This window comes from Rhagoletis pomonella, unplaced genomic scaffold (assembly GCF_013731165.1).
Source record: "Rhagoletis pomonella isolate Grant_MI unplaced genomic scaffold, Rhpom_1.0 Rhpom_scaffold_00012, whole genome shotgun sequence".
NCBI classification, from domain to species: Eukaryota; Metazoa; Arthropoda; class Insecta; order Diptera; family Tephritidae; genus Rhagoletis; species Rhagoletis pomonella.
In genome coordinates, this window is record NW_023458566.1 from 23,314,575 (window position 1) to 23,326,117 (window position 11,543).

At 32.7% G+C, this 11,543-nt stretch overlaps 2 protein-coding genes across 2 annotated transcripts in view; both read left to right on the forward strand.

Moving 5' to 3' along the window:
• Positions 1-11,543, forward strand: part of LOC118748149 — a 47,575-nt gene that overhangs the window by 16,713 nt on the left and 19,319 nt on the right. The gene's annotated exons all lie outside the window — the stretch shown is intronic.
• Positions 7,441-8,786, forward strand: LOC118748154. Its single transcript, XM_036482488.1, has 3 exons — positions 7,441-7,798; positions 7,857-7,931; positions 8,002-8,786. The coding sequence occupies exons 1-3, from the start codon at positions 7,644-7,646 to the stop codon at positions 8,381-8,383; spliced, it is 612 nt and encodes a 203-aa protein (XP_036338381.1). The 5' UTR covers positions 7,441-7,643; the 3' UTR covers positions 8,384-8,786.

Consider the following 11,543-nt stretch of genomic DNA (forward strand, 5'->3'; position numbering starts at 1 on the left):
CCTGCCTTTCATCTTCATAATCTAGCATCATGAAAAGATCGTTGTTTAAACACCGTTATTTTCCATAGAATTCTTCATTCTCATTCTTTTGGTTGTTTCAGAATATGGAGAATCTTTTACGCCATCAGCGTTTTCTCGATTTTAGTGTTTGTAATTCATTTTTAATCCTGTCTTCTGTGACTGGTTTGAAAAATGTGTGCTTATAGCGAGGTTGTAAATAGCTGGATATGGCAAATAAAATGTGATTTTGTGGGAATGAAAATTTCGAAGAAAATTCTGTTTGAAAGTCGTGGCTGCCAGCCGAATTAGTTTAAAATCTTGTTATTTTGTTAAAAGGAAACTCCGTTTTTTATAATAAATTGAATTATAATTTTGAACGGTGCGAGGTATGCAATAGAAGTCAGGACGCGAAAATAGTGCGATGTTTTAAACCACCTAGTTGCGAGCTAAGACGGCAGCGATGTGGTGTTGTACTACGTGATTCATCCCGCGTTTGTGAAAACCACTTCACGGAAAGTGATTTCATTTGTCGTCCGTCCGAGTCAAGCACTTTCAAACGAACTCGTTTATACCCAAACTATTTCGCATAAAAAAAAATTTTATTTCAAAATTGTTAGAGTTAAACTCTCATATAAAATTGGAAACAAATGTAAAATCATACTTTTATAAGTGCCGAATAATGTTTTGGATAATTAAAATAAATATAAAAATAAACGTACAAAAGCATAAAACTTGGGAAATTAAAAACAAGAAAATTGCTAAAACGCTTTTATAAACAATTTGTTTTGTTTTATTGACAAAATATATATATTCCAGGTAATGTAGGTAAAACAAAATTGTAATCAAAATAAAAGCCTAGGGTATCAGTGCTGACAAGATACATGCATCACTAAGGGTTAATTCGTTTGTTTATACTTTTTGACATTATAGTACCTTAAAAGAGAGCCGCACTGAGTTGTCAATCACACCTTGTTTAATACACCTTGGACAATACCTATAATTATCGTACCATGGGTCCATTCCATGATACAAAAAAAAGAAGGTAGTTTCACTTTGAAATTTTTCGACATAAACTGTGCTTATGTCGTTTATACTTTTCGTAAATTTTATTACTTGTTTAAAGGAATTTTTTATGCATTAAAAAATAACACCACGCAAGGTAAATTTCCTTAATTCATCGTATTAGCATAGCTGTTAATAACTGAGTATTAATTTAAAATACCTTAAATTACCTTACCGCAAAAAAATTTGGCATTATATGCAGTGTTCCATGACATATTATTATTATTATAGATATTAAGATGTTGCTTTAATTGGGATCCTTTTTAGAGGACATATGAACAACGGAATAGTTAAAAAGTAGCTTATCGTCAATGAAAGCACTATGGAAGCATAAACTTAGAGGGAGCTACAAAAAAAAATTACAAATTCTTAGAGCTCCTTGTTATAGTTTATAGACAGATATCGATATAGAGGCTATCGAAGATCGAAAGTGAAATTCGTATTATGAGCTATGGAAGCGTGTCGAAATTTTCGTTGAGTATCGAATTTTCTGTCGAACAGAATTTTGCTTTAGAGCAGCTGATTTGATTTATTTTCAAATTATTTGGTCTCGAAAATGTCAAATATTTTTAATTTTTTCTCACAAAAATTCTGAATTGTTAAAATCCATTTGCATGTGAAACCTTTTTCCATACAAAACAAGCGATTGAATAGCAGCTTTTGGAACGTTCGCCCAACTCAGCAGCACAACCGCTGATTACTGGCCCTTGTAAAAGATGGATCAATGCTTCGAGAAGCAAACAAATTTACTAGGAAAGAAAGTTGCATCAATTTTTATTTTTTCCAATTTCAATTTTTATTTTTTATAATTTTTTGTATTTCACATGGCACGCTTTGATTTAGAAGAAAAAATTCAGAACAGTTTTTGACACTTTCGATACCAGAAGCAACAACAAAATACACGCAAATGTTGTTTTTGCTCTACTGATACTACCTGTTTAATGTGCCTTGGTTTTAATCATGATACAATAATTTTTAGAAGGTAGTTTCACTTCTTCTTCTTATCCGCCATGTTAGCTATCTGACAGAAAACGTGTTTCGTATTTTTTGTTGTACCAACTTTTTCAAAAAAAAAATCCAGCTTTTGACGTTGGAAAAAAAACAAAGAAAAGCCAAACATATAAGTAGAGAAATTTTCGAATATTTTGTAATAATTTTCTTCATAAAAAATTAACTGCTGTTTTCGTGGATATTGCGGCCCCTATTATGAGTTGCATTCGATTTTCGACTGTGGTCGAAAGTGCTGAGCGAACGAATTTTCATTTGGTATTATGACGCTCATTCGATGAAGAATAGCGCTATTGTGAATTTCGCTCGTTTAGGTTGTTCACAATAGTATATTTTTCACCGCTGAGAAGCTTTGTTTACAAATCGAGCAAACTAATTAGTGTGCTTATACATATTTATGTAAATTTGTGCAAATTAAAATGAAATAAAAAAGAAAGCAAGTTCATAAAAACGTGGTAAAAATTAGTACAACGAAGTTCTGGGGTTCAACGATTCGTCAGAGGATGAGAGTTTAGTGAACTGACCAGGAGTAGTAAATGTTTAAGAGAGTTTAAGTGTAGTCTTTACCATATATTTTGACATAAAATATATTTAAGAAATTTGTCTACAGATTTACTAAAAGCTTCCGACTGTCTAAAGAGGCGTTTGTGAGCCAAATCTATTTAAAATATTTTAAAACTATCCACAGCTCTATGATTTGTTCTCAGAGATCGTGCCAACTGAGTATTGGGATTTTCCTTCACAAGTAAAGCCGCCTTTCGAGCTTGTGTTTTGTATTCACGACGTTAAAACTGCATGAAATTGATAAAAAAAATTTTAAACTTAGTGTCTACCCGCCAAGAAGTAAGAAAACAAATGCAAAATCATACATTTTTCACAATTTTCTAACACTTCGCTACCCCATCGAAAGCAAAATTCTGTTCGACAGAAAATTCGATACTCAACGAAAATTTCGACACGTTGCATAGCTCATAATACGAATATCACTTTCGATCTTCGAGCTTCGATAACCAGCGAAGATCGAAAATCGAATGCAACTCATAATAAGGGCCATAGATAATTATTTCAAAATTAACTTTTTTGGATATTTCATCATACAATTTATAAGCTTAAAAAGGAGAATATGTTGAGTTGTTGTTGTTGTAGCAGCATACAAGTTTCCCGAAGAGTTTTTTGGGAGTGACAGTCCTTGGCCAAATATAGGCCCCTATTATGAGTTGCATCCGATTTTCGACTGTGGTCGAAAGTGCTGAGCGAACGAATTTTCATTTGGTATTATGGCGCTCATTCGATGAAGAATAGCGCTATTGTGAATTTAGCTTGTTTAGGTTGTTCACAATAGTATATTTTTCACTGCTGAGAAGCTTTGTTTACAAATCGAGCTTATACATATGTACATATGTAAATTTGTGCATACTAAGATGAAACAAAAAAGAAAGCGAGTTTATAAAAACGTGGTAAAAAAAAACTAAAATTTAATTAGTACAACGGAGTTCTGGTGAACGATTCGTCAGAGGATGAGGGCTTAAAAAACTGGCCTGGAGCAGAAAACGTGAGAGTTTAAGTGCAGTCTTTCGAATATATTTTGACATACAATATATTTAAGAAATTTTGTGATCCTAATCTTTCTAAAATATATTAAAACTATAAACAGCTCCATGATTTTGTTTTCAGAGATCGTGCCAACAGCGTATAGGGATTTTCTTTCATATGTAAAACCAGACTTTCGAGCTTGTGTTTACTATTCACGACGTTAGAACTGCTTGAAATTAATACAAATTGTTTAAAATTAGTGTCTAGCCGCTAAAAAGTAAGAAAACAAATGCAAAATCATACAATTTTTAAATTTTCTAACATTTCGCTACGCCAACGAAAGCAAAATTCTGTTCGACAGAAAATTCGATACTCAACGAAAATTTCGACACGCTTGCATAGCTCATAATACGAATTTCACTTTCGATCTTCGATCTTCGATAGCCAGCGAAGATCGAAAATCGAATGCAACTCATAATAGGGGCCTGCAACACACGGAATAGATGTAAGGACACAGCTATAAGAGCCACCGCACACCACAGACTTTATCGGCCGCCTATTTAAATGATAGGGCTCGCTTGAAATATGTACATGAAGATGTATGGAGGTGCGCACATTACACCAGCTTAATCGCTCTGACCAATAAGTTGTGGTGCAATGGAAAGACTAGCGAGCACATCTAAATTGGCGGCCGATAAAGTCCGTGGTGTGCGATGGATCTAATCCATTATAAACAAGAAATATTGCTGTTATATTTTCATTTTTATGATTTTTATTCATGTTATTAGCAGTGGCAAAAATGTATGTATAAAATATGTATGTTTATATTAAAAATTAAGTGATGGGTTATGAAACATATAAATCATTACATGTTCTGTTAAAAAATATCTAAAATAACAAGCGATAATCCCCAAGTTCTATATCGTAGCAGTGGCCACATTGCGTGTTTGTCACAGACACGGTTTATGTCAAAAATTTTGAAGTGAAACTACCTTCTAAAAATTATTGTATCATGGTTTTAATCATGATACAAAAAAGAAGGTAGTTTCAATAAACAACTTTTGACGGATAATAAAATTTGATGAAGTTTCATAAATTGTGAGTATTCTCAACGGCCTTGCCACTTTGATAATATTAAAACAATAAATCGGAGTATTTTCTTTCCAACATTTATACCAATTTAAAAATATTTCAAATCAAAAATCATTATCAGTGCTTGGTTATTTTTTTACTTACGTGGTTCGCACCTTTTTTTATTAAATATATATAAAGTATATAAACAAAAATCACGAAAGCATTATGTTGTTATTTTTTCATTCCCTTATTTTGAATGCAATCTTGCGATTTAAAATCTAATTCTTTCCAAATAAATCTTTTTATAATCGCCAATTCCATGTGAATAAATTGTTCTCATAACTTAACATGCAAAAAAAAACAAATTGGGAAAAATTATTTTTGTTTTGCTTTATAATTTTTGGGAATATTTGTTCACATGAAATTCGTGATTCGTGATGAAATTCGTGAAAATTTACTTTTAAATTTCTCGTCAGATTTTGCAAAAAATTAGGCTTTGTGGTTAGCGTATCACCATTAACTTCAACAATTTTCGAATTTAAAATTTCCAATGTACCTATTCGAAAAACTTGAATTCGGCTTGCGCAGAGCGCCCTCCGATAAGCAATTAGCATAAGTATAATTTTGATCACTTTCTTCATCCGTTCTGAAACCTAGTCTCGTCAACCCCCTTTTTGAGATTATGCATTAATTTTCAGGTTCATCATATTCGACATCTTTGAGTGGACTGATGAAATTTTCTGAAAAATATTACTGCTCGTGATCAGGTAGCATGAATTTAATGAAATGTCATAATTTTATTAAAAGTCAAATGGTTAACAACAGCAACGAATGTCATTAAATGAAACTACCCCCTCTTTTGTATCCATGGTTTTAATATATTTTAAAGAGATTTGGATCACAAAATTTCTTAAATATATTATTGTATGTCAAAATATATTCGAAAGACTGAACTCTCACGTTTTATGCTCTTGGCCAGTTTTTTAAGCCCTCATCCTCTGACGAATCGTTCAACCAGAACTCCGTTGTGCTAATTAAAATTTTTTTTTACCATGCTTTTATAAACTCACTTCCTTTTTTATTTCATTTTAATTTGCACAAATTTACATATGTATGTACATATGTATAAGCACCCTAGTTTGCTCGATCTGTAAACAAAGCTTCTCAGCGGTGAAAAATATACTATTGTGAACAACCTAAACGAGCGAAATTCACAATAGCGCTATTCTTCATCGAATGAGCGCCATAATACCAAATGAAAATTCGTTCGATTAGCACTTTCGACCACAGTCGAAGATCGAATGCAACTCATAATAAGGGCCTAAATTTTTTAAACGAATTGTATAAAGTATGTACTAATATAAATTTGGCTGCAACTACTGATTTTTATAAGGTATGTATACGGTGACCATATTTATGAGAGCCGAACATGGGACAAAAAAAATATTTGTGCAAATTTTTTCCACAACAGTTTACAGATCTCAAAGCCTTCTTCAATGATTCTAGATGTATTAGCTCTGAAAAGTATCCTTTTAGTAACATCACAAATTTGTAGGATAATTTTCTCGATATTTTTACCCCGCAAAAATTTGTTAAAAAAAAAATCGTAAAATTATAGTGGCTGCGTTTCTTTATACATTCCGGATAATCCCATTTCACAGCCGGAATAAACAGAATGCCTTTGAAATATACGTTAACATGTCATCAGGAACGTTCTAAAGAATAAATAAACAAAAAAGTTTATTCCAAACGTTCAGAATGAATAAAGAAATGCAGCCAGTATAATAAAGCGCTATTTTAAGTCGCTATGGCGTACCATTAATTAATTTTTGGCATTTTTTTTTTTTGTTGACGCATTTTTTCATACAAAGTAAGTATGTTCGACCGTTTGTTTGAAACAGAAGCAACTGAGCAGCACTCTCCACTCGCACTTTATTATACTCAATTTTAATGAGTTACAAAACTGCTCACCGAATTTTTTTCTAAGATTCTAATTAAAAAGTTTGAAATTTTGGTGAAACATTGCAGAATTAATTTTTATAGTTTTTTTGCACAAAGTTTGAAATTTGATATTATATGGTTTTTGCTGGGAAAAGACCTTTACTTTCATAAAATAAACAACAAACATTACATAAACTAGGGAAAAATAACCAAAACTTAATAAAAAGTCAAGTCCTAATTTCTATTTTGGTCACTGTCAAAAGAGAAGTTTCATTGTTTAGCTCTATTTTACATTAGATATTTACGGAGGTCTTTAGCAGCAGATCCAAAAGAAAAAATAAAGAAAATAAATATCGAAGCATGTACAAGACACAAATATAATACCAGATTTCGACATTAAGTTAATCCTCTTATATAAGTCATATAATTATGACTCATATTGAGGCTCATTTATGAATTTAAGCTCATATATGTCAACCTTCACCAGAAGGGAAACACCTAAATTGTAGACTCTGGGAGCATTATGAGCAACATTAGGACTCATTTATGACTCCAAATGTTTGCTGGGATGGTATATACATATATATATATGTACATAAATATGTGCGAATGTCCGTATATCGAAAAAATCTTAATAGCCAAGTCACAGATATGTGTAATTTAGGGGGTCTGACATTTAGATTCCATGCATTGAAACGCGCAAAATTAATTAGAGCCCATAATGTTTTCCTTACTTCTGCTCCACCTTACAAATTAACACCTCTGAATCGACAATTAACAGATCATGTTAATTAAACTAAAATTCAAAGCTTAAAATATATGTAAACAAACAGCAATTCCAGATAAGAGAGCTCGATATAAAAACGACGTAATTTATGCAGCAAGTTTTAAGTTGTCGAAGTTATTTGCTGGAAAGTAGTGCGGCTGAGGACACGCACAACCACAAACCTATTTCACTGCAAATAGGTAACGGAAAGTAATAAGGATTAGGCACATAAAATTTCACAATCAAAGTCAAACTTAAAATGCCAGTGAAAAACAAAAAATATCTAATTTTCCTTATTTTCGCTGCGCTATTTGCTGCCTCCGAGACATTGCCAGTATTGGATACTTCGTCAGGCATAGACAACTCAACGATTGAGGAATTACAAGCGAGTGTCAATGATACGCCAAAGAATCTGTAAGCACTGAATAAATAGCCTAATTTAAATTTTTTTAGCTTAAATCCTATCTTGTAGTTATGTTGTTAAGGCTGTTGTGTACGAAATTGGAATTTTAACGGAAGTGGACGATAATGAAACCAGTTTTGAAAGGTAGAGAAAGTCACACATTTTTAACCGGAACCGGAACATCTACATATTTCAGTTTGTGTTGTAATTTTAGCCAAGAACGCGTGGATTTGACCTTCTATGATGCACACTCCAACCAGAGTCATATCAACCTCGGTGATGTGCCTTTGCCAATCCAAACGAACATTTCCGGACAAGTACTTACCGGCATAGCGCCCGTCAATATTGGCGCATTCAGCAGCCCATTGGAGCTTTTACAAACGTTGCCACTAACCGGGACCATAGTCAATATAACGCATAGCAACACGGCGTATTATCAACTCACTAAGTCAAATGCCAGTGACACGTTAAAGCCACATGTAACCAGTGTTGAAGAATTAACAAATGTGTCTGACCTCTTTCCAGTAGTTAGCGAGGTGCCACTACAACACCCACTTGCAACTAGCGAAGCGGCGGCAAATACTGTAAATAGTTAAAGAATTACTACATATTTTGATTGCGGTGCTGATATAAATACATAGCAGTTGTTGGCATCACTGGAAATAAAGACTGTATCCTATATGTATGAATATGTACATAAATTATGTATGCATGTATATGCACATAGTATGTATTTATATAAGGAGCTAGTGTTGATCTGTATACATTGATTCCTGGTAATAACTGATCACATGTACAAAATGTCAAAACTTATTTTAGTGGATGAATAAAGTTTCATCAAAATCAAAATAAATCAATTTACAAACACATTCCCTCAGAATTGTTTTATTTGTATTACAAATCACTTTTGAAATTCTTGGAAATACGTTGTATTTATCTTTTTAATTAGCGAAACCCAATAGCATCTACATATTTGTAAGCGCTGAGGACCTTGTTTCCCGCTTAAGAACTGCAATATTTACGGTAGATACATATATGCTTTAAGGCTGTGCGTCGAAAAGCTATTTGAATATCAACATTTATCTAAATATTTTCATTTGCAACAACTTAATATACTATTTAAAGGAATTTCCAGTTATTTTTAGACTTTGAAATAAAAAAAGATGTAGTAAAAAAATTGTCGTACCGCTTTTTTTAAATAAACCATTAGATTCCTCTTATTATTATTATATTATTATTTTGTATTAAAAATTCCGATTACTTTTTCTTTTTGTTTTTTGAGGATATCTTAGAATATAGGATTGTTCGTGCTCTAGTTTTCCCGATCTTCCTAGATATTTTCGAGGTTTTCTGAGTTTTTTTCAAGAGGTTTTGTATCTGTATAGATGTTTTCACGATTATTCGGAAGGTTTCGCGTTTTGCTTTTTGAGATTTTCGAGATTTTTAAGAACTGTCATTATTTTTTGGGACTTTTCGGGAGAGACCTTATTGGATAGTTTCCAAAATTTTTTTATCGAAATTTCTCAAGTTATTTGGGATATTTCGAGCACTCTCGGCATTTTTCCGGGATGTTTGGAGCAGGGATGTTGCGAATATTTGCGTTCGCATTCGTCATGCGAATAATTCGCATCAAATAATACAAATGTTTTGCGAATGCGAATGTGTACATGGGGAGAGACTCCACTCTAATATTGTTGAAATGGCTCTAAGTCTGCCAAACCAGGGTGCGGACAATAACCGACTTTTAGCTTCAGGCGCTAAACGGTTAAGTGGTATATCAGGCAAATTGATGGGCCTTCAACAAGGACTGCTCAAAGCCTTAAAAGCAACCTAGAAATAATTATAGATTCCTTCAGTGAAAGCGAAGGATCGGATGTAGGAATTGGAGACATTAGAAAATGTCAAATTAAAGAGTCGATTACGGATAGCAACGCAACCACGCTTCGGTTGCCAGCTGGCAACGCAACTGGAAAGAAAATTTGTATTACGAATGGCAACTATCGTCAGTTGCTGTAGAATTATCGATAATCGAAATTTGACAGTTCGACAACCAGCAAGCGGCTGTAAACAAGCTGTGCGAGTAAAATTAAATTATTAAAATAAAGAGTTTTAAAGAAAAGACAGCAATAAAGCTAAACTCGTCACAATTATTTGTTTAAGAAGAAGAGAAGTCCATGAACGCGGCCTCAATCAGGAGATATTTAAAGGATAATTCCAATCTTCTAGAGCTACCGCGTGCACTGTAAGAAAAAGTTAATGCTTTCAAGGTTTTTCTTTTATTTTCATTTCGTGTTCATTTTCAAAGCATATTGAGGACTTCCAAAAGAAGCTGTAGTATAATTGGTTAATAAACAAATTAACCACTTCGTTCAACTTCAATACCTCCGCTCATAGAAAAGCTTGCGCACCTCTTCAATTTTTCGCAGAAGGAAGTGCCACAGCAATGACTTGAATTTGGAAAACTTGGTGTGTCGGTAGTTTTAAAAGAGGTGCTTCAGTTGATAAATGAAAAAATTTGCAATCAGTGTTCGCTTTTGTTTCGCCAAAAGGGCGTACTCCACGGGAACTAAAATTTGAAGTTTTGTTTTGTTATTTTCACCATATTCTGTAAAAGCAAACTGCATTGCAAAATGTCAATATCGTTCAAATTATTAAAAAATAAAATATATGACACACTTTTCAATTTTCGCTCCTAAATACGCTCCAAAAACATTCCCAGCAATCACATACATGTATGTATTCGCCTGTATAAATACTTTGTGCAACTGCAGTTGTCAGTTGAAAGTTGCCAGTTGCCATCTGTATGTAATATCGTTTTGGCAACAAGCTACGCAACTGAATTGCTGATTGCTATCGATAATCGACCCACAAAGCTCAATTGAAGACCTATCCTAAAGACAAATGAGCTTATCTCCGTAAAAATCCTCTCGATTGGTGGAAAACTAAACTAAAATTACTTTTTTTTTAAATATATGCCCCTTTTGAACTTTGACTACTAGATTAAAACACTGCACTATGGTCTGATAGCTACTATTTGCTGGCCAAGTAATTTTTTAGAGTATCGATAAATCGATTTTTTTGTCCCTTCACTAAACTAATTCTCCAGAGTAAAAAAGTACATACTCATTATTTTCTTAAAGAGTTTTCCCATTGAGATATCAGCTGACATTTTTACTAAAAGTTTTAAAACTTATTTCTTTCGTAGTCAGTAGTTTTGTAGTTCGAAATGGTATGTATGTCTTGGGGGCGCGAAAGATACTTCATAAAAGATAATGGAAATGAATGTTTGTATGATTAACAAAAAAGAAAGCTAACATATAGCTTGCTAAATAAAATAGAATTCATTTTCAAAATGGACTTCAATTTGGGTAATAATATTCCACTTTAATTCATTTGGCGGTCTTGAAGCTTTGTGGGCAATAAAAATTTTCAATTTAGAGTTTGTGGGCTGAGAATCATGTAGATTATTTTTGCATGATGCAAAAAACTGCTGTTTTAAACATTTTGCTGCGAAATATTATTAGATGGAGCCCATCCGAAGAATATGACAAAAAAATTCATTGTTGTTTATTTTTTGTTTAAACTTGTACGTTACGTTATTTTTTCAACTTTATATGTAGCTTAATATTGGTAATATACTTTTTGTGCTAGTGCCCTTTCAAATAAATACAAATATAAACTTATATTTAAAGGAAAAAGTTATTATTTAAAGCAGGTGTGATTAGAAAAAAATATATACCAAAAACTAAGCAACTT